Source organism: Aythya marila (assembly GCF_965140915.1).
Source record: "Aythya marila genome assembly, chromosome: 12".
Lineage (NCBI taxonomy): Eukaryota > Metazoa > Chordata > Aves > Anseriformes > Anatidae > Aythya > Aythya marila.
Window position 1 is genome coordinate 10910311 of NC_139053.1, and position 23983 is coordinate 10934293.

Sequence of the window (23983 nt, forward strand, 5' to 3'; positions counted from 1 at the left end):
TAAAAACAACTGGTGTCTTATTTTATATTTTATTTTATTTTTTTCCTTTTTTTCATTTTTTTTCCTCAGGGAAAAACTAAAAGATACAGATGCCATAAAGGGTGTAGCTCACTATTGGATCTCTAAAAACATTTTTTTTTTTTAATTCCAGAAAAATCTTTTTGCAAAAATCGGCATGTAAACAAGAAGCCCCTTCAGCCCCAGAGGCCGCTCCATTATTTCCTCAGGGAGGTCTCGCTGGCCGGCACCTGGGAGCGGGCAGCGGGCACCTCATCCTCTTCGGGCACCCCATCCTGGGGGTAGACCACAAAACACAGCTTCTGTCCCCAGCATGTCACCGACTCTGCAGAGAGCAAGTGTGCAGCGGTTAGCGCGGCAGCTCGAGCGCGCCTCAACATTGCTGTGGTGCCTGAGGGGTGTAATGCCTGACGTGGCGGCCATTTTCCTGGCTGAGGCCTTTGACCCTGCTGCACTGCCCCCCAGCCCTCCAACAGCTTTTATCTCTAGCGAAGTGACAAAGAAGTGTTCGCAAAGCACAGGTGGGTTAAAATTGGGCTGTTTTAGAAACGACTCTTTGATGTGAGGGGTCCTTCACTCTGCCCAGAGGCTTGTGGAGCCAGCGCGTGAGGCAGGGGAGCTGGGCCGGGCCTGGCGCTGCGCTGTCCCTGAGGAGCCTGAGGAGAGCCCGGCTGCAGGCAGCATCTCACCTGAGGTGAGGGCTCCTTTTCCCTTCTCTCCTCATGGGAAGTTTTTTTCTCAGAGCAAAGCAGTTTCAAGCCAAGCACAGCTAAATCCCAAATGACTTGTGCAGTTTTATGCGAGTGATAAAGTAAGGCCTTCCTATCTTTTGAGCATGAAATAATTCATCATGCTGTACAGGCACTGTGTAGTGCTGGTGGGAGGAAAGCAGATTGAGGGACAGACAGGGCTTTTTATCATTCTTTTTGTGATAGTTCAGTTGGGCTTTACATGCTTAAAGTGATATTCTTGTGAATCTGCTTTGTGGCTGAGGCCGCAGTGAACAAGCTGGGTGGATGGGGGGATGCCCAGGGACACAAAAGGAGGCACATATGCTGAGGAGTGAGGAAAGCAGTTGCCCACGTGAGCGTGCTGCACAGCCACAAAAATACAACCGCTTCCTCATGTCCGGGGAGTCACCCACACCATGTCTGACTGCCCGACAGCTTGTCATTACTTCTGATTTAAAACCAATTTCCATCTGCAAGCAGCACATGGCCTGCTTTGTAGAGGAGTCTAAGGGCTGTGCATGACTGGCAGTGGTGGTTGGGCTTGCTGGAGGACTTGGCACTGGCTGCGTGGAGGCTGTGAAGAGCACTGCAGACCCCACTGTGAGTGTTGGCCACAAGGAGTGCACCAAGTCATTGCGGTGTTGCTTACCTGTTAACCTATTTACACACTTTGGTTTGTTTCTCCAGTAGACTCCAAGAAAAAACACTGGCACTCCAGTTAAAATGATAATGAGTCCGACTCCACAGACAACTGGCTCAGAGTATATGCTGAAGATCAGTAGAAATGCCCAAAATGCCAGGTAAGTGACAGGGATGAGGAGGTTCACCTGTGGGGAGAGAATAGAGCAGAGCATGACTGTGCAGAGTGACAGTGGTGGCTGGCTGGCAGTGGGGGCCAAGGCATCTGGAGTCCCCTGGGTTTCATCCCCCTTCCTTCTGCCACTGCCATCCTCTCTGCCCATCCCATCAAGTTTAGTTCTGGAAGCCTTTGTATCCTATTTTTATACTAATGGCACTGTGTGGCATGATTTGGGACCCTGAAATGTTACCATTACATCACCAAAAGAACTGATCTTCAAAGCTGGGGGACAGAGGGTTTGATTTGCCTGTCCTGCCCTTTGCATTGCTACTGCAGCCAAGGGATTTAGCTTTAACATTTTTACCTTGATAGGTCTGAAGATTTTGGGTTTCTTCCAGCGTAACACAATCAGGCCTATAATTGTCACTCCATAGCAGAGGTAGTTAATAAATGACACATAGTTGATTAGTGTGTATGTGTCTCCAACAAGCATGATGATAAGAGTGGCCAAACACTGTAGAGAGAAAGATAGTCTTATATGACTCATAACTAATAAGGTAGCTTAAGAGCAACAAAGGCAAACAAAAAAAAAAAAAAAAAAAAAAAAAAAGCAGTTAAACTCCTGTGTTTACAGTCCTGCTGTGTTGCCAGAACAGGACATTTCTGTACCTGCTTTCAATGACTGCACTCCACCAATTTTCATTTTAAAAGCTATTGGACCCTATAATAGGGACTTCTGGCAAAGGTCAGGTTGTCTATTATGAGGAAAAAAAGGATTTCTGGTAGACTAATATTTTGTTGTCAGTACACGACTTTGTTGCAAGTGCCCTGTATGTTATAAAGAATAAAAGCTTTGCCCTTTCTCCCTGCTGTCCCGTGGCTCATGCTGCAGATGACCACCATCATTAATCTCCTGCACATTACTCGTGTTAGGAAACTGGCAGATGGATGATGGAAATTTCCATGCAGACTCTTGCTTGTTTGTACTTTATTTCTGAATAACTCTGTAAAGTTAGGAGAGCTGACTCAGGGTTCACAGGGTTGCTCCTCAGATCCTGTCCCCCCGGCCCAGTCGTACCACATGGTATGAAGACCCCTCATGCCATGGACCCATCCTGTAAATGTTGTCTGCTGGTGGCCAAAACCTAAGGGAAACTGAGTGTCCAAATCCCTCCAGAGAGCTTTCAGGACTTGGTTCTGTGTCACTGCAGGCTCTCTTTTTGCTTATGTCCTTTATTCTTAATTGGCTGTTTTAATAGCAAAGGCCTCTAGGGAAGGACGATTTGTGTACCACTGGCACCAGTAATTACGCACCACCATAATCAAATGACCCGTTGGTCTCTCCATTCCCCTGTTAAAAGCCTTGCAGGCTATGCAGGGGTGGAGGGGATTTCAACATCCTGAGCAGTCTCACCACAAAATTCATTTAAAATAGGGCAGTGTTGTACACTGGTGTCACATGACATGCTTCCTGCTTCCCTCTGAAAGGTGGACAGTGTCAGACATACATCTGACCCTTTCCTGCCCCTAGCAGATTTTGCATTGAAGACACTTAGGGCGATGAGGTTTCTTGCGTAGGTGACATGAATGTGTCAGAGCTGCTTGCTGCGTGGGCGTAATTCCTGAGAGGTACTGGGCTGCAGAGGAGTGTGCTGTTTCCTCCCCTGATTACCATGCCTGACGACAGCCTCGCGCAGCAGGCGTGAGAGCCTGTCACTCTCTGCTGTCTTGCAAAAAAAAAAAAAAAAAAAAAAAAGTCAGTTTATTTTGCATTTAGCTTGGACTGTTCATTTTTGAAAGAATTAGTAATAATACAGGTCTCACTGGTGATGCTAAAAAGGCCTTTATGTACAAAGAAACCTTTCTCCGTGCAAAAAGCTGCTAGATGTTATGCACTGCAAAAGAAAAGAGAACCTAATGTATTAATTAGATTTGCCTGAAGTCTGACCTAATTTGCTATTGTAGCTGCCTACACTATATTATTTTTATATTTATTTGTTAATAAATTAATATTTCATAGCAGCATTTGATATACCCTGTGCTGCATTAAAGTACCCTCCAATGATGAATTGATATGCAGTGTTAGTTCTGTAATTTGCACTGTAATTTAAGGGAAATGTTTGGAGCAGACTGGGAGGCTGGCATACGCCTGATTTATCAGCCCTGCTCTGTGCAGGCAGCCTGCTCGTGTTGTGGCTATTTCCCAGTGAAACAGCCTCTGAAACTCAGCACGTTATTTGAGCTGATGTATTTCTAAGGGCAAAGAAGTTTTGCTTCATCGGCATCAGCCAAGTTCAGCTGCCTGGCATGAGTCCAGGATGGAGCCAGTGCTTTCTGTTTGCTTGAGACAGGACAGATGGGCTATATGGTTTACCCCAAAACCCTGTACAGGCAATGCACGAGATGTTTGTTGTCAAGCACTAAGCCCCAGGAATGCCATAAAGCCTCAACTACACAGGTATTTTGTCATAAAAGTGGTATATGTGCAGAAGGCTTATCTGATAAAATTATGTCAGTGTATTGTGACAGAATTGCTGTTAGAGCCAGGAGAGTCACGTGAATGTGTGCCTTCTTAGTGCATCTTGCGTCAAATCCTCATTGTTTTGAAATCAGTGGCAAATCTGCAGTTGACTTTGATGCCACTGAGATTTCAAGCAGATGCCCTTGGGAGAATACCCTTGCTTGGGCTATGAAGTCAGGGAGTGCAGTATCAGGGGTTATTCTTCCTCTTTAGTGTCGTCTTTGCCACAGTAAAAAACACCACATATTCTAACTTAGCTCTTTGTAAAAGTGTATAAAGATCTTTGTTTCAAGTAACAACTTCCATAAGTCATTAGCATCATGGAAATTTTCAATGTCTAAGCAAAATAGAGAGATCTTCCTTCAGGGAAACAGCAACCCAACAAGCCCAAAGCTTCCCAACATTCTGACTGGTGTTTTCTACTCTTTGTGGATTGCCCTCTTGTATGCCTGATGTATTCATTCAGCAGATACTTTATTCAGTGCTGCTGTAATGCCTGACTGTACTTGCTTGTTTTTACAGAAAATAAATATTCCAGGTCCTCAGAGCACTGCGGTCTCATCCCTCTCAATACATTTTGCTCATTGTGTGTAACATTTGGAGCACTTTGTCCTCTCCCTGGGACCTGCCATGTCTATGGCTTTGGCAACAGGATCTAAACTAGTCCTGCCAGAGTGGAGTTAGCAGTGAGCACGGGGATTTCCTCTGTGTTAAATGTTTGCAAAAAGCAGGCAAAATTGGAATTTGGAGGGGGGGGGGGAAAGCTAATATTTTCTTAAATGAGGTATCTCTATTTCCAGACAAAGACACAGTCTGTCACCCTTGTGGGTAGGAGAAGTGATAATGGGCTTAAATTGCAGCTCAAGTTAGATGTTAGGGAATCACTCCAAACTGCAAGGGTAGTTGTGAGTGACATTATTTAGGAGGCTGAAGGCTGCTTCCCCCTGGAGCTGTCAGAGCTCCTCAGGCAGCACCCACCAGAAGTCCTCCTGGACAGCTTGTTTTTCCTCAGGAATATAAATGACCTCTCCAGGATTTTTCTATCTCTCCTTTCCATGATTCAATATTTCTAAGAGCTTGCCCTGGTCCAAGCAGGTTACAGGACGGCAGGGCAGGGGCGGCAAAACTTACACAGACGAGCAGGGCGGGGATGGGCGTGCAGTGCTTCACGTGGATCATGGCAAGCAAACTTGGTAAATGGCCTTCTCGGGCACCAGAGAAACATAACCTGAAAATGAGAATAGGAACACTAATCCACTGCATGTACAACAGCTTTTTCAGTATCTAGCTGTATAGGGTCTCTAATCTCAACTGCCCTCATGGGTCTTGGAGTGGAAGGATCCTGCTCTCATTTGATGCTGGTTTGAGGCTGGGGAGACCACAGCTTGTTTCTTACTTTCACAGGAGACTCATGCATAACCTGGCGTAAGTTGTTTAAACTAGACCATTTGTTATATGAGGCCTTTAGTGGCTAAATGTCATCTGTGAAACCAATTGGTCTGAGATGCCTAATTACCTCTGAGGATGACGACTGAAATCTGTTCAGTCCCTGTCTGCCAGTGGCATTGCCTCTTTATCCAGGGTAGGGTGCATACAGTGCAAATTGTGAGGTGAGCAGCCATATGTCTCTAAGGCACAAAAAATCTCTCAGATAGTGTTTCTAGTGTCAGAAGAGTTTTGGATACGGTTTCATGTGCCTTAAGATTTCACTTTTAAATGCTTAACCTGTTACATATGTACTCAGATTTGTACCTTATTATGCTTGTGTAAGTGCTAAGATAAATAACTTTCCTGAGGTACTTAAGAGTTGGATTGTTTCCTCAAATTTTGTCTATAACTTTAAAATTGAGTTCAGACAGGTCAATTAATACAAATAGACTTTACAGATTCTGGTCCTGCTATCAGCAGTGTACATGCAAAGCATCTTGCCTGGAAGGAGTTTCTTCATCACGAGAATGACATGTCTGTAACTGGGAACAGAACCAGGCCTGAAAACTCCTTTTTCAGCTAAGCATAATTTAGCTTGTAGCTACTAGAGCTTTATTGATGTAAAATTACTTTGTTTCCGTACTGAAGCTGTGTTTGGCACTTACTGTGAGTTGTTCCACATCTGCAGACACTTTTAGTAGCTCATAAGGATTATTTTGCAAGAGATTCTGTGATTCAATATTACATTTGCTGATTGAAACAGAGCAATTCATAACTGAATGTATCCAACATGCCCAACAATGATCTCATGTGCTATAACATCCAAAATGTCTAGCTAGCATTTCTTTAGCAAATTAAATTAAAACAGCCCCTCCCCAAATCAGATAATGTTCATAAAATTGTACTCCATCTAACCTTGATGAGGTAAAAAGGTATCCATTTATTCCTCCAAATGTAGATAGGGCCACTGAGACTGGCATAACCCAGGAAAAATAGCCCAGTAACTTTTCACCAAATGTCTAAAGCAACAGAAGGCAGAGAAACTGAAATACACTGCAAAGCACAGAACTGAAATCAAAGTGTATTTTAGACATCCAGGGAATGGTTTACTTACTACCGCCACAGCGTTGGAAGACAAGAGCTCTTGGGGTGACATGGCAGTGAAATATGCAATGTTGGTGAACGTGTACACAAATGTCACCAATGGGATGGATATGAATATGGCACGAGGTAGGTTCCTAATAAAAGAATTAGGAAGGTAGATAAGAATTGAGTCATACACAGTGAGACCACAACAGCCTTGTACAGTCTGGGGTGTTCGTCCAGCCGCATGTTTTTTTTTCTGCTGTTTCTCAGGCTGTGACTGAAAGAGCACCGCCTCTATTTCCTGTTCTACCCATCGTGATTTTAAGAAGGTTGAAACTCTATGAAGCTTTGTCATGCTTCATGTGCTAAAAAATGCCCCATACTTCCATAGGGCTATTTGGATTAAGGCAGCATGTTACAAAATAAAATGCCTTGGTTTGCTTTAGCTTCATCTACTCTGGAACTGAATTGGATCCTGTCATTCAGGTAGCTACCTTGGCCCATCCCATCCCATAAAGCTTATTTGGTCATACAATGCCATGGTAACCTACCAGAGTGAAGATTTGCTAAATTGCTAATCCACAGACCTCTTTAGAGGTGTACAGCTAAATAGTTCTGCATCTAATGCAATAATACATTTTTTCTTCTGTCCATCAGATTTGGAAAAAAAGGCGTTTTTCAATGCTTTAACCTTTGTGATTTTGATTGGATTTAGTAAAAATTGGAAGATATTTTTGGTTACTGAACAACCTTTTATATTTTATTTTCCCCCCAGAGGCTGCAAAAATAATAATAATAATAAAAAAACTCCATCCACTCCCTTTTTATTTCTCAACTGAGACCATATTTGCCTTATTTAAAACATAACTTTTCATTGTTCAGCTTTGAAATTGTGGTGGCCCATTAAAATGCTGGTATTTTAATGAGGGAACACATTACTGATCTTTCTTTATTCCTGCCAAGATCTCTGGGTGTGCACTTTAACACTCAGTTGTGTGAAGACATGTGCAGGGCTGCTTGTGAGATTGCAGCTTTAATTCATTTTCATCCAGGCTGTGTGAGAGCTTAAACTTCTCCTAGTTTAATTGCTGTGTGCATTGAATGCCCAGAAATAACTGATGCTCCGAGAGCTGCTTTTGGCATTCATCATTCCACTTTATCATCTCAGAAATTTTGAAACTTTGGAGCTTTGCTTTACTAAACTAAAAATTTCTTTCCCTTTGGCTTTCCCAGCCTGCTGGTGATAAATCATTTCAAAGCCCCTTCCCACACGCACGATCCCCAGGGACATGACTTGTGGCACCCTGGAGGGTGGGTGCCCGCAGCTGCGCTGCAGCTACAGGTGCACGGCTGAGAGTGCTACCTGCACTGCTAAATAACTTTCCAATCTTCTCTTTCAGGTGTTTGTGCAAGATCCCTTTGGGTGAACAAGCAAAGCAACTTGCAGAATAATTCAACGCTTCTCTAAAAGCAGACAGCTTCTCTAAAAGCATACCTCTCCCTGTAGGTATGTGTGACATCTCATCAGTGGTTAATTTTCTGTTACAGATTCACCGTACGATTTGACAGTACCACAATGATAATACTTTGTCCATCAGCTGTTTTGATTGAGTTGATGCTTTGTGCAATCTGTTTCTAATTTTCAGCATTGTGTTTCTTTAACTTGCCTGTTATCCTTTCTAAACAACAAATCTCTCCTCTAGAAACGCCAGTCCTGTGGACATATAACGACATTGCTGCAGCTTATTAAATGAATGATATTATCAGATGGCCCCAAAGTCTCAGCACTTCAAAAAAAATTGGATGACACGGAAATGGATACTTGCCTGCGGGGATCAACCAACTCTTCTGTTACATAGTTCAAGAAGTTCCAGCCACTGAATGCAAATGACCCTTGAAGGAAAGCTAATGCTAAATGCCCCACGGATGGAGTCATCCAAAAATTGAATGCTTTGCTGGGTGTCAGCTCTTCATAGTTTCCTGCACAGGAAGCACAAGCAAGAGGTTAAGCCTTCCCCTGAGAGAAGTGCTACCCCCCAGAGCCACCAGGAACTGGGTGATCTTTTATTCTTTTTTTATTGCTCGAGTGGATTTGAGACTTCATGCTCATCATGTTCTACAAGTCACCACGGGCTGACACTGCACTCGCAGTGCTTTCTAGGGGTCGGCATCCTGGGGAGGCAGCTCGGGCTGTACACACAGGCATCGCTCTGCAGCTCTCTGCAACAGCACCAGCTTCTGCAACATACAGCACCCTTTGTCAACTTGCACTGTTCGAGGATGCTTCCTTGACAGGGTAGAATCCTGTCCATTCTTAATGCAATTTTCTTTTGCAAGAGTTTGATGTTGTTTAGTAGAAATACTGGAAAAATAAAATGTCTATGGGGCTGGAAGATTTGTCAAGACTGTCGGACTGTTATCACTGAGAAAACACAATTTCTGCTCTGTAAGTGCCCTGTTTCATCTTTCCTTATGTGACTCATCATACACATGATGAAAACATCATGAGCCTTTTGTGTTCTCTGTTTTCAATTAAGGTGGCAATTCAGCAAGACATTTTTGCCAGTTTTTAATCTTACAAGAGACTTTTTGTAGGAAATCAGACTTATGCCCCAAGTGAATCAGGTGTCTTCCTGAGCTGGGCCCAGCATTGCTTATTCAGTCTATGAACCTAAAATTTGAGGAGCATACAATAGATCATAAATTTTCTGTAACTACTGTAAAACATCTTCAGATGCACTCCTTTATTCTGTCAAAATCAACAACGCAGGGCAGAAAGAAATGTGGTTAAGGACACAGCTGATTTCTCTGTTGCGCCATCTTTTCATGACTCCGTACACTATTGTCATACAGAGGATATACCTCCAGTGTGCCTGTGCTTGGAAGAAATCCCTCAGCAGCACCTGAGATGAATGATTTTCCACTGGGTCACATACATCTGCTGTATGGGGGTGTCTTTGTTCAGGTGCCCTGACCTGAAAACAGCTCCATTGAGCCCAGAGAGCACCCGCAGCCACCACAGCCCTTTGCAGCACAGGGGCTGCTCCGAGGGGCGCAACCAGGCCCTGCTGCTCAGCTAAAACCTGTCACCCCTTTGGGTTGCTCTGTAAGGAGGGTAGAAAAAATCAAGTCTAGCAACAGTACCATACCCGTGTTAGAGCTGTCTCACAGAGTACCTTTAAAGATCTGTATGAAGCCCACAGTAATGATAAGGGCCAAGGCTAAGAGTTTTCCTGCTGTAAATATATCCTGAATGCGTGTTGCCCATCGAACGCTGGAGCTGTTCACCCAGGTCAGGAGTACTGGAGAGCAAAAGACTGAATTCAGTGAAACGAAATTACGTTTATTTAAGAACACAGTCAAAGCACTGCAAAACACCGACTGCTGCATGTGTTCCCCCAGGGAGCTTGGCTTGGCTGTGAGGAGGGGAACGGTCTTGCCCTAAGGGGCACCCAGCTGCAGACAGCACCTGTTGCAGCTTTCCCCTGTGGGGCTCTGCTGCTGGGGCTCCCCCAGCTCGATGAACTGTGCCTGGTCAGAGCCCAACGTGCCGACTGCGCCAGGATTTCTGCCTCCTCATGGGAACCAGTGAACGTCTTCTTTCCCTGAAGCTCCACCTCACTCCTGCCAGCACTGTAAGTAATTAATGCAGAGCCAGTGGCGGTCTGCACTTCTTACATACTTGTATTTGTGAATGTAAAAAAAGGTGGTGGGAAACCTGCATTTGGTGAGCTCCCCAGGACCTGCTCCTTGCAGGTAGGTGAGGAGGGACTGAACGTCCCACATGGGGCACAGTGTCTGTTCTGGGACCTTTCCGCCTGCTTTTTGGGTTGCAGCTGTGCCCCCATACAGCGGGGCTGTATGCCCAGCCCTGCTGGAGCAGTCCCTTGAGTGGTCTTGTGCAAAACTGAGGCAAGCTTTGTGTACGCGAGAAGGAAATACTCACGTAAACACACCATGGAGAGGATCCTGGAGGCATTATAGGGGGGAATACAGTTAGGGAACACAGGCTGCAGGACATAGTTTGAGAAGGTCAGTGCAATGACAGCCAGACTGGTAGGGTACATGATAAGCACAGCGCTCCAGAGCAGCAGAAACCTGAAAACAAGAAAAAGCACAAGAAAAAAGGGCTAGGGTGTGCTGGAGGAGCTGGAGTCACCTGCTTGTGGTTCTCATCGCTTTTCCCATGCTCTCAGAACAATCTAGATTTTAAGTGAAGCATTTCTAAGCAAAGCACAGTTTAGAAATGTGTTAAGAGTGAGCACTAAGATCATTGGGCACCCTTAGATTTAGCTTTGCATGTTGAAGTGAAGGTGGCTCTGTTGCTCCTGGGTTGATGTGTTACCACGTTTCAGGCATCTCCAAGGGGCTTGGGCTGCTGCCGCCTCCCTGCCAGGTACTGGCTGCTTTCTTGGCAGGTCAGCTCCGCACCGTGAGGGCAGTTCGATGCAGAAGTGCTCTGCGTTCACCCAGCCTGGTGCCCGGCCTCAGCTGTGGCTGAAGGCGATTGCACCAAACCAGGAGGAATCCTGGCAGATACAAAATTGTTCTCACTCCGGGAGCAGCAGCGGACCCAGTTTGTGTTTTAAAATATTTGAAGTGTTACAATTTCTGTAGAGAAAAATGGTCATTGCAAGAAAGTGAACTCTTTCTTGCCATATACACATAGATAATTGTAACTACAGATGTATACACACATTAATTCATTCTATTCATGCACCAATACAGTGTGCAGGGGTGTCTGGCACAAATGAGGATCAGAAATGACATTTCCAGGTAAAATAGCATAATGTCTAGATGATGCTGTGTTGCTCTTTTAAGGGCTGCTCACTCCCAGCATGCCTGCCTGCTGCCTGCCCCCTCAATCTAGTGCAGCTGGGGAGGTCACTGCTGGTGCAGCTGACCTGGTGGGAGGGCTGTGCCTGGTGCTCGTGGCTAAGGTGGTGAGTGTTTCTCAAACTTCTCCTTTGCCTTGCCTTGTTGTTTCTGAGAAGTATGGGGCAAGCTGGCACTTCCCTTTTCTTATTAACTTCAGAGAGTTAATTTGGTAAATTGCCATGATGCAAGTACTTCCCAAATGGTGCTGCTGGTTTTTAAAACCCAGTGCGTGTAAGTGAGACTCCTTTTTTCAATTCTTAACGCTTCTTATTGTGGTTCAGAGTGGCTTCCTCTGGTAACTAGTTTGGTCTTGTAGTGAGAAGGGTGACAAAGTCAGGCTGGGGCAGCTCTGCAGACTCTGCTCACCCAGCAGGAGCCTGGGTGCTGGGGACAGCACAGGAACCTGCTTGGTTACATCACTGAGGACTACCTATGTTGTCTTAAAGACTGCAATGATCATTTGTGATAGTGTTCTGGTGGTGCTGGGTGAATTTAAGCTCAGACCTTATTGCCCTTGAATGAGCCCCAGCTGTGCGTGCCCCAGAGGCATCACCTGCAGCTGGTTGGGATCTGTCAGAGCCACACAGGTGGTGGCTTTTTGGGGTAGAACCCCCTCGTTCCTCCCTATGGCTTTTGTCTTCTTCCCGTACAGTCTGTGTAGAACAGAGAGCTGAATTCAGTTAAAAATGTTCAGTGTGAAGAATTATTCTGAAAACAGTATTTCAGCCAAAATTGGCACTTACTTCTATGTTGTAATATAAAGTGCATTAAAGTTGGTATCTGGTGGAATACAGTTTAATGAGAATGTGAATAATTCAGTAGATTTCTGACAGTCAATTTGTTTCATGCTGAATTGAAATACATGCAGGACTGATAACAGCAATTAAAGTAAATGCAGAATTTTAGCAGAGGGTCACAAAGTTGCACTGTCAAACAGGAAGCTCGGATGAGAGATGGCATTAAAATAAGAAGCAAGCTTGTCTAAGATGTAAGCCCAATGCTATCTTATTTTGTCAGGTAAGTCTTAAGCAAAGCCTAGTTCTGATAAAAAGCTATCAATGCTGGTCTCTCAGGTGATACTGGAGCTGGGCAACTCTGCTGTGCCCTCGCCTTGTTCCTGTGGTTTGCCCCAGGTGCAGGCTGCCATGGCTGGCCCGTCTCTCTGGGGCTGTATGTCCTGGTGTTACGCTGGTGGCATGACCCAGGGCATGCTATGGCTGGTGGGTAGGAATCAGTATGGATGTGAATACCCAACCCTTGGAGCCTGCTAGGAAATGGTTGCTTTTAAAGTACCATCTTTTATTCCTACCTTGTGTTGGAAGACTTGAGAACAGGATTTCCCTAGTGAAGAACAACTGTTTCAGATCTGCTGTAATTAAATAAGGTAACGCAGTTATGTCTGCAAGAAATCTCAGCCCTAAGTTTCAGATGTTCTCGCTATCAGAGTGTGCACAAGCTGACAAATTGAGCTGCAAGCCCCATGGTTCAGGGTGTGCTTTCTGTCCATGGCAGTCCTGGATGGGTGTGCAAAGGTAGCGTGCCTGGTGCTGGAAGCCCAAAGCCCAGTTTGAAGCAGGGAAATGTCCTGGCACCTGCAGGGTAGCTCAGCCTGGCTGTTCAAACAGAAAGGGTGGTCCCCTGAGTTGTGGCTGAGGGCATTGGGGCTGAGCCCTTTCTGATAAGCTTTCCCAATTACTCAGTAATTTACAGTACTACCAGAACCTGAGAAGTTGTTTTCCCTCATCCCTGACTAAGAGGATGCCAGACCTTTAGAAAAAGGCTCAAGACAGCTGAATGTACAGAACAAGGAAGATGTAGCTGTTCTTGTGATTCTCCTGCTCGGGAAGTCTGAGTGTTGCAGTTTGCGTGGGAAATCTGAGCTGCTGCGTGTGCTGATGGCCAAAGGGCTGCTAAAGCAGCCTCCTGCCTGCGTGCTTCTGAGCAAGCCCTGCTCACGTAATGAGCATAAATGCTAGCTGGACGGCCTCCGCCGTGCTCTTTGGTGTTGAATCTGGTCCAAAGTCCATTGAAGTTAATGGCTATCCTCCCATCAATTTGGATGTGTACTAGACAATGTCTCTAATTAGATGTTTTTTACCCCCCCTCATTTTAGAAACGCTCTGCAATAAGTGACAATCTGTTGTGGGGCTTCCTGCTTTTAGGAAGCAGTGGTATTCCTCTGGAAGTGCCAATCCTTCCTGGACCAGACGTGTGTTTTACACAGACACCCCTGTATGCTAATTTGCTCACCCGTGGAAAGCAATGAACAGCACGGATTGATCTGCATCTCTAATAGAGTCCAGTGGAGTTAGTGAAACCAGTTCTCAAATACATATTTGGGATGTGCCTGTGCTCCCAAAATGATGTCACATTAGATGTATCATAGAGTCAGAGCAGCCTATAAAACCAGAAAGGCAGAGTGTATGGTACTTGGGTGTTATTAACAAAAGAATACAATTTGTGTTAGAAACTGCTGCTCAGATCAGCCTATTGTAGGAGAAGCTGAATAAGTTCAAGGCAGTTTGAGCTAGTTTGAACATTATTCATATTATCCCATGTTGCTGAAAGAATTATTGTCTTTGGAAACTTTAGATTGTGCAACAACAACAAAAAGGAAATACAGAAATACATTTGAAGTGTGTTTTACTTGTGGTTTGAAGTAACATTTATCAAAGCTTTGGGTTAGAGCTCTCTGCTGACTTCAACACTTAATGATTTTATAGTAAGGGTGTATGTTCAGTCATCAATCAGTGCTGGTGAAAGCTACATTAGTTGCAATGCTATTGCTGAGCATCCAAAAGGAAGTTGTATTTATCAGAAATACACTAGTGGGTTTTTCATAAAGCTGAACTTTGTTGTTTTCTTCTGGAAGTACACCTATTAAACTTACTTACTATTTTGGGTAAAGTTAGTTTTCTGACCTGCATAACCGTGCAAGTACCTATGCAAGCAAATGAACTGTGCTGTTACACTGCTCCGCAGCATGGGATGTGACAAGTTCCCTGCGCTTAGTTTGCCCGTGTGCAAATGCTATTTAAACCCAACATGCTTCCAAACAAAGCTAAAAGTGGAAAGTCTGTTCTCTGGTACCAGCCCAGAGCCTGGAGCAAGAGGAGCTTGTCTCATCCTTCTCCCTGGACATGCTGCTGGGAAGGCTGAGCTTGTGCAGAGGTGAGAGCAGCCAAAGGCCCCCGGCTCCCATGTGCTGCTGGGGTACTAGCAGTAACTCATGGGTGCAGCCCTGGTGCGTGTTCCAACCCTTTTTAAAGACCTCTGGGTCTTTAATCTGGTCTTCCAAATGTGCTCCCAGACTTTCTCATTGCCTTTTCTTCTGCGTTTGGGGTAGGTGCTGTGTCCCTACTGCAGAACAACCTGCGCATGCGTTTCCCTGCCACTGCACAGCATTTCATGCACTGTGCTTTGACGTGGAGCCCAGCCATGCAGCCAGAGCTTCTGCACTTTGGGAGTGCCTCTCTCCCGCCTGTGTCTCTTTAATTCTCTTCATCTTCTTACATCCCACTTAGCAGCATTACAATTTCCATCCCCACCTCCTGCCCCCTGCACAACCAAACGCCAGTACTGCCAGGCACAGAACATGCGGCACCAAGTACTCTGAAGGCTGCTATGATCAAACAGTTCTTCCTTGTTCTTTATATCTAATGAGGGAAAACAGGATTGGGGTGGTGCTGTGGATTTTGTGTGCAGGAAGGTTAGGGATAAGCAAGAAAAGTGAGAGGAGGTGTTGGGGTCTGGGTGGGTACATCTCATGCTCCTGTGGTAAATGTCTTCTGCCTGAATAGACCAAACCAGACAGACTTGTCACTGGGGGGGGAGAGTCTCAGAAATTCCTTCCACAGATGGACTAAACTTGTGTGTGCTAAATTGGTTACTCTGCTATAGGAGGATTGGATCAGAAGACAAAAATGAACTTTGGAGAACGGAGCATTTCTTTTTCTGGGGGGTGATGTGCAGGTTCCCAAAGCCCTGCTTTCAGCTCAGACCTGCTGATGAGTGCTGGGGGCCCGTGCGATTCTGGAGTAGAAAACAGAGTGCTTGTGATAGTGCTGCTGAACCAGTATAAGGCAGTGGCTCAAGTCTGACAAGCATCAGGAAAATGCCTTGTCATCCAGCAGGTCTTCAGGTGCTGGCTTTGCAGGGTGTGCAGGTGGTGCTGCGCCATGGCAGGCATGAACAAGGATACAGCTTGTGGGACAGGGTGACTGCCTGCTTGCATTATGCCTGGCCCAATCTTCAGCAGCTAGCCAAACTGCGGTGAGCTTGTTTTCTAATGGTTTGCTTTCTCTAGTTTGCAGTTACTGTGTTTATTTTATTTTATTTTATTTTTTGTAAATGAAACACCAACACATTGCATGGCCTCATTACTTAAGAATTAATGAACTGGCCACAACATTTTGGTGTTCCTTTACTGAGCTGCCAGTACAGGGAGACAATTTAAGTTTCCTTGTTAAACACACAATGAAATGTACAGTAAAATATACAAGATGACCTCTTTTCACTTGTCCCTTCCTCCTTTAGCCATTTAGCTTTTTCTATTTTCAAAGAGAAGCCATTCCCTGAGTTAGCATCCCCCCATTTGCATTTACAAGGCTTTGTGCTTTGTGCAGCTGCAGCTGAGGAAGCGGAGCTACAAGCTGGCATCTGTGCCCAGGCCACTTCTGTGGGCCAAATTCCTCCTTGAGGAACTCTCTGTGTTCTGCTGCAGGAAGGTCTTGCAGTGTAGTGCCATAGCATTATTTGCTGCCTTCTCACCACCAGCTAATGGAGGGCTTTGATTTATGGGAAGCAGCTCCAGCCTGGTAACCCTGGTGTGCGAAGCTCCTCAAACACAACGTGCTTGCACTCCTGGCTTGCACACAGGAATGTCATGTGGACACAGCTTTGCTTATAGCGTTGTTCACTGTCATTGGTTTGATTAAGTCGGAGAGGAAAGTGGAAGCATCCGTTGCGTTCAGTCTGAAGACAGAATCAGGAGCCCTGCATAGGGGCGATGGGGTGTTTCAAGTGAGAACAGAAAGGATGACGTTACAAAAGCATGTTATTGACAAATGTTCTGTTTCTTCCACATCAGATGTCTTTTCCTCACTAAATACTTAATGCAAATGTGTTTTTAAATGACTGAAGAGATATGGTACTTACCCAGCTAACCCACCAAAAATCTCAGTGACGTAGGAATAGTCCCCTCCTGACTTGGGGATTGTAACTCCTAGCTCAGCGTAACACAGTGATCCAAGGGCAGCGACCCCACCGCCGAGCACCCAAATAACGAGAGCGAGTCCCACCGAGCCGGTGTGCTCCAAAACCCCTTTGGGTGAAATAAAGATCCCAGAACCAATGATGTTACCTGGAAGGAACAAGGGTTTGCAGTGAGATAAGTGAGTGAGAAACTTGTTTTATATTCTGTAAAGGCAAACAAGCATCGCACCCCATCTCCCACCCCAACACCTCTTTACCAGGTTTCACTTGCTTATTTTATCTGATTAAACTCTGGGGAAAACGCTGCCGTTTATCAGAAATGAGGCAGGGTAAGAGCGTACTCAGATCTGCTGAAGCACTTCAGAGATATGGTGAACATCTGTGTTTAGAGGTTTTGTGGCATGAATTCAGGCAGCTTGAAAAACTGCCTGCTGCCACCTGCTATGCCCAAATATTTTATTGAAGGGAGTTAAAAATGTCTTTTTGATAAAGATTTTTCATCTCCTTCTGAGGATGGGAGTTCATTTTTTTTTTCTGTAAGTAGGATTATTTATAATGTAGGGCTAAGAGGGGCTCTCGTCACAAGGGCAAATTAAAGGTTGTGCTTGGAAAAGTCACTTCAAAGTCTGGAAATATTAGAAATCTATTAACATTTAATGTTTTCAATACATATGCTGCTTAGTCATTGCCCCTAGATCTTAGGGGGATATTGTGGTGTGACTGCAATGTGGGACAATGTGGACTTTGTCCTTCTGATTTTGTTCGGTCAGCACATGAGCCGAGGGGGTGCTGGGTGTCGCAGACACTCTTTGTGTGTGTGGGGTCAGGGCATGGTCATCCTCCAGGAGCAGCGGGAGCTGCCCTGCATGAAGCGAGGTCTCATAACTGCTCAGATTATGGAGGGGGACTTCTTGGTTTTGGACAGACTGGGGATTTTTTGAGCAATATCTAAATAACACTCTTTCCCAAAAGGGCGTGAAGACCTTATGTCATAGAACTCAGCTGAGACTTTTCTTCCTTTATGAGTTGGTGTTAAAAGCCTCACTTGCAAAACTGACTTTCAGCCTATGCTGTTGAACTGCATTTCTTATCAGTACAGTTACAAAAAAAAAAAAAAGTCAATCCAAACCAAGAACTGGATACCAGTTGTTAATGAGTTATTGGCATCTAAATGAGTTTCTCTGCAGTCTTTGAACCTGTGTGTCAGCAAATCTAAGTTTGCTTCCTCCCCTCTGCTTTATAAGTTCTTCTGAGCTCGCAGCGGATAGCACGTTCCATAAACGCATCCAGGCTTTCCAAATTTTGCTGCGTTTTGCTTCAATTCTGTTCTTGCATTTCTGAAAACAGCTTCTGTGAGTGCAGAGAACCCAGCTGGTTGTGCTTGTATGTAGCTATGGGTTTGCAGCACGTGTGTTGAGGCAGATAATCTATCTGTGGTTTAAAATGAAATTAGGGTAGAAAATAGACATCTCCTGCAACTGATAAGCAGGTGGCTGCTTCCTGGAAAAAGAGGGAGGGTGAGTGGCCACGGGGGAGCTCTGCAGCTTGCAGATCCCTGCTGGAGGACCCAGAGGGTTTCAGGCTTCATGAAGCAATAGGCTGCTTGTTGCCTGAGGGTTTCACCATGGGTGAAACTATTCCCTGGGTAATAAAGTGTTAGTGTAGCATTGTAATGACAAACCAGAGAATCGAACTAAATGCAATAATATATAATTCAACAAAGATACAGTCTTGGGATGATGTGGCTGGACGCTTTCTGTGCCTTTTCTATTCACTGATGTGTCAGTTTGTGGAAGGGCACAGCTCCTTACTGGTGCTATGTCAGGAATAAAAGCAGTCTTTTCAACATTACAACTGAACCCAGCTACAAAGTGCCCCCAGGCTGCTTCATCTGTGGTGCAGCAGCTGAAAGTAGCGTTGTCCCTGCTCAGTAGAAAGGAAGTACTGGTGCAGATTAAATAAACTGATGCAGACACCCCACAAGTTGTAAAATCAGTTTAAAAAGTCATGACATTGACCAGACTTCTTTTCAAGTTTTCATTTTAATCAGTAAGCTTTAAGGATACCCCTGTTCACCTTTTAAAGAGTCCTTCTGCTGCCAGAGGAAGGCCACAATCACTTTCTCTTTAGATGAAAGTTGAGAGTCACAGCCGTCTTTTGAAGAAAAACACTAAATATCACCAAAATGTTGATAACACCTTTGAAGTGATGTCATTAAATCTTACGTGGTACCTGAAAGCCACGTTAAAAGAAGAAAAGATTTGCTGATGTACTGTTAAAGGGCTTAGCAAGCCATGTCTGTAGCTGGCTCACCTGCCTGCTAATGATGCTCAATCCGTTGGCCAGCACCTTCCCTCCTGGTGTCACTTGTTGGGTACCACTGTCCTTTTGATACTGGGTAACTAAGTGCAGCCGTGTGAACCCCCTCAGCCCGCCCCAGGGAGGGGTGCAGGGACCCTCCTCTGGCACCACGGATTGTGTATGGACAGATGGGAACAAATAAGACAACCTGGGAAGATGCAGGGAGCTATGTGAGGGAAATACAACACCTACCTCTTCCTGTCTATGCTCTTCCTTCCTTCCTTACCCTCCAGAGAGCGAGGGCTTCGGCAGGAGGACGTGCCCGGCCAGTAATAGAGCGGAAAGAAAGGTGGGGGGCCAGGCCGGCTGCTTCCTCCTGCAGCGAGCTGCTCCGGTGGCTGAGCAGGAGGATGTCCAAATTTAACTCTTGTGTAAATAACAGGGGGAAGGGAGTAATCACAAACTGGAGGTCACTCAGATGGGATGCAGGCAGGAGCAGTGCCAGGACTGGTACGGGCACATCTGCCCTGCCCTTCCCTTTCCTTTCCCTCTGAGACCTACGAGTTTTAGAACGGACATCTTTCTTGGTTTGTATAATTCTGCTCCTCCCTGATTCTGTATGAGGAAACAGCCTCCCTTGGTGGGTGCTTGGGTTTGCTTTTGGGACCAGAAGTGCTTTCTATGCATTAAAAAAAATATATTAAAAAAAATCAGATGAGGAATCACAGCAGCTTGTGCTGAAGGAATGTCCTGATGCGATTGAGTTGCCCCATGATTTTCAGAGTTAACAGATTTGTTCTGGGCCTTCCATACTGGGAACCTACATGGCTGGAATGGAGTGGGCAAACCTTTCAAGAAGACAGATGAAGAGTTAATGTATTGCTAAAGCATACATAATACCTGATAAATTTTATGTGTTTTTTTTTGGTCATAGTTTCTAGTGGTGACTGAAGTGTCACAACTCTCTAAAAACAAATAAGCATTTCTGGAAGACTAGTTGTGCCCTGTTCAAGAGCTGCAGTAACCCCTGAATTGAAGCTGAAAAAGAAATAACTGCCTAGGAGCTTAAAAACTGTCCTGATGAAATCCCTTGTAGCACTGCACACTACTTATATGTATGAAGGAAGACCTTAAGTTACAAGGACACTTAAAAGTGATCCCCTACCTGCCAGCACAACGCCAGTGTTTCTCTACTTTTCAAAATGCACCTGGAAACAATGCAGTTTTGGAGGGAGCCAGTGGTATTTTGGGGAATATATTGAATTGGGGACATTCTGCTGCTCGCCCCAATAGACCTGTGGGTTTTAACTTCCTGCTTGGGATGGGACAGCATTCCTGCTCTGGCAACCCCAGTGCTGAACTGCCTGAACACCCCACAGCTGAGCCCCTGACCCACCCTGTGCCTGCCCCTGCCCAGCACTCCCGTGTTCAGGTAGCTCCTGCGCCTTTTGGTAGCAAGCAGTGAATGCAAATGCCCATCCTTCAGTAAGCTGTGTGCAAGTGTTTCCACCTCCGTATGATTTTTGTCACCTTATAATTGTGTCATTACGTGTAGAAAGGAGAAAATCCCACCACAGCATGGTATTCCAACTGGTAACGGACAAGAAATTGAGAAAATCTTCAAGCTCACGTGTAGTGCAGTATCCATCTCTGGAGGTCCCTGAGCACTTTCAGGCTGTTTTCATGCCTGAGTTTTCTCTACCTGCTCAGGTACTTTGGCTGTAATGGGAAGATCTGTGGTGGGCTGGAAAGAGTGGGGAAATGGAGAGATCAGTGGCTGGAAGCAGTGTCATCAGGCCATGACACTGAACCCAAGGGAGGGAGAGTTGAGTGCTGGTGAGGTGCAACCATAGCGACAAGGTGGCAGCAGTGATAAAGTGCAGTCTAAATGCACAGACAGAAAGTTGGCAGCTTGGTGTGCTTTTAGATGTGCGCACTTGGCCTTGACAAAGCCCTGACTCGCTCTGTGCTTTGGGTTTCCATCCCAAGGAGAGGGCATTGCTCAGCACCGTGAGCCTGAGCACTGGGTGGCAGAGGGCTTGCTGACAGAAAAAAACTGTGGTTTGGACCCAAAGAGCTGAGGAGAGGAGAGATCTGTGACACAGCACATCTTGGAGTAACACCCTCCTGCTACGGCAAGACCTCCAACACAGCCCTCCTTGTGCACAAGGCTGTGCTACACCAGGAATAGCCAGTATGTCATTTAGTCAAGGTTAATTTGAGGTATAGCCATCTGTAGGAGCAGGACAGGAGGAACTGGCAGCCTTCTGGAGGCTCATTTCATGCAAACATTCACTGAATTTTTTGGTTAAATTAAGTAGTTATATTTAAAAATCTAATGTCCTTCATCAATGAGTATGTTATAAGGCAAAACTCTGCTCCAAACTCATTAGGATTTCCTATTATTTTGCTCACGCAACATGTGCGAAAGTTGTATCAGCCGGAGTGGAAGTGCTACACCCCTTCTGACAACAAAATGTTCTTATGGAAACGTGCCATGGCTGTGGCAATGTGCCTGGGAAGTACCTTCGCTTCACTCAGTGTAGATGTGTTTAAAAATAGATATGGTGGAGATGCTGAAATGCTTCAAGAAGATGAGATGCCAGAAACTGCCTGATGAGAAGCAGAATTTTAAGGAGGTACCTTGTTCTTACGCCAGTAGATTTAGCAGTAAGGCAAACACTTTACCCACAAATAGGTATTTCTAAGCAAACCCTGGTCAGCAAGAACTGAAGGGAATTTGGAGAGCAATTCCACGGTGAGAACAAAACTGGCTGTGTGGTGCCGGGAGAGAGGCATTACTGAGCTCACTGTGTCAGGGATAATTTGTTCCAGCTTTACTACTGCTGGTATTCCTGATACTCACTACATGTATTTATTTATTTATTTATTTTTCTTCTAAGAAGTGAATATGTGAAAAAAAGGAATTCCTTCTTGTAAAACAGTCACTCTTTCCACTCCTTTGTGGCCTCTGCTAGAACTTCTTGCAGCAAAACTACCTATTGAAACCTAAAGGAAACTAATGCTTAAATCACATGTATTCATGTCTTGGCTATATCTTATAATACAGAATAAGATATTTAGATCCATGAATCTATATATAGATATGTTTATATATATAAACTCTTGTTGGAAGTAATACAGCCTTAGTCCTGAATGGGAGATATCAGCCAGGTACTGGGAAGCTGCGTGACCAATTCCCACAAACCAGCACTAAGCAACCACAACAAACACCACCTCAACTACCAAGGCTGTATCATGAGCTTCCCATGTGGGCAATGTGCCCCCCACCTTCAGATCAAGGCAACAGAGGGGCTGATGCATTCACGCAGCACAACTCCTTGGACAAAGCCTGTGAATGCACACTTGTGTTGCTGTGCACCCCTCGCTTGCTACAGGTGTTCAGTGCATTCCACCAGCTACAAAAGTAGAGGATAGAGAGAGGCTGATCCATTTGAAGTGGGGTAGGTGAAGTGTGATGGAAATTAAGGGCTGGGACTTAAAGCAAACACGTCTGAAAGGAAGGCTTTACCCCTGAATGTGTCCAGGAGTGTAGGATGTGACTGAGCAGGTATGATTTGCCAGGAGCTGAAATTTGAGTAAAAAGTGCAAGAGACGATGGCTTTTTTGCACTTGCTGAGCTATGCTGTGAGAAGAAGCAGGGGCAGCCTATTGAGAAGGGACAAATGATGATAAAGAACATACCAGAAGACAATCACAATGTAGCACTTCTGTTTAATTGCTTTGTTCAGGGTAAGGCATGTATGTTACTGCAGTGGCAATAGCAGAAGAAATATTTTTAGCCTTTTTTCATATTATGCAGTGTGATATTGCATATACAGGACGCTTCCAACATGTGCAACAGGAATACTTCTGCTGTCACCCAAACCACTGAAAGACTGCCTGGCACTAAACGCTCTGATTCTGTATTGCTTCTGTAGTTCTTACATTAAGTGTAGAAACTCCTTCAGAGACGTATATAAATAACATCCAGCATTTCTGCCTTGGGTACCTGCCACCACACCTGGGTGCCTTTGTTAATGTTCTCGGCCTCTGACCTTCCGCTGTCCCTGTGAGTGGCACTAGTGGCTTAAGGCAGAGAGTATAGAAGTTTTTGGTCTTGGCCACAAATCAAAAGCATGCTCTGAAACTCGCTCAAGTTAAAATCCTGACTGAGGCTAACAGAGTTCATAATTCATGTATGAACCAGCAGACCAAGTGAAGTCTCTTCTCAGACCCGTTACTGTGTTTGGCAATTGCTTTGGCTTTCCCAGGGTTTTTATCTTGACGTCCACTCTTGTACTGGATGATGGAGGTGAATCTGGGTCAGCTGGGCTGAGCACTTGCCTGTTCTTCCTCTTGCCTTGCTGGGACTGAGTGGAACAATTCTGGCCTCTTCCATATAATAAAATGCTTCCTCCTGCTGTATTATTTTACAAGGGAAAAAAAATATTTGCTGAAGTTCCATAAGATCTTGTTCTTTAGTCTTGACTGAAATTATCCACTTCTCAAGCATGACAGAAGGTGGTGTACCAAAAATGATTACAGCCTCAAGTAAAGAGTAAGTGGCACGAAGAACAAAAATGAGAAAAAGAACACTAATTTGTGAAAATATTTCTACTACTAATAAAGGAAAAAAAAAAAGAAGGGATAGTTACCTGCTCAGCTCTCTCAAATTCCTAACCTTAAACAAGCATCAGTTTTTTGCAGGACAGAAACTGACATCAGCCCAGTGCTGTGTTCTGTAGTACCACTGAGTCGTGAAAGGACATCCTGCAAAAATACCAACCCTTGGAACAAAATCCTCTTTCTGGAGTCAGTTGCGAATTTGTAAAGGAGATTTTGTGAGCTCTGAACTTGACAAATTCCATTAATTTACTTTTTGTTTATTCATAACGACAATGTTCTGTGATAGGGGAGAGAAGAAAGGTAGACCTCACAGCTACGCCTGTTTGACATTAAAGAAAAGCCTTTCTGTTCTTAACTTAGAGAAATTGGCCCATAAAA

The 23983-nt window shown here is 44.9% G+C and overlaps 1 protein-coding gene across 1 annotated transcript in view; it reads right to left on the bottom strand.

The window, feature by feature from the left end:
• Positions 1 to 215: 215 nt before the first annotated feature.
• The window catches only part of SLC7A10 (solute carrier family 7 member 10), a gene marked incomplete at both ends in the record, with an annotated part of 40139 nt that continues 16371 nt past the window's right edge, over positions 216 to 23983 (bottom strand). The window contains 10 exons of the mRNA XM_082770205.1: positions 216 to 343; positions 1399 to 1576; positions 1913 to 2062; positions 5201 to 5297; positions 6413 to 6516; positions 6612 to 6735; positions 8410 to 8563; positions 9760 to 9885; positions 10530 to 10681; positions 16619 to 16823. Coding sequence (XP_082626331.1) covers positions 216 to 343; positions 1399 to 1576; positions 1913 to 2062; positions 5201 to 5297; positions 6413 to 6516; positions 6612 to 6735; positions 8410 to 8563; positions 9760 to 9885; positions 10530 to 10681; positions 16619 to 16823 — 1418 coding nt within the window. The remainder of the gene's footprint in view (positions 344 to 1398; positions 1577 to 1912; positions 2063 to 5200; positions 5298 to 6412; positions 6517 to 6611; positions 6736 to 8409; positions 8564 to 9759; positions 9886 to 10529; positions 10682 to 16618; positions 16824 to 23983) is intronic.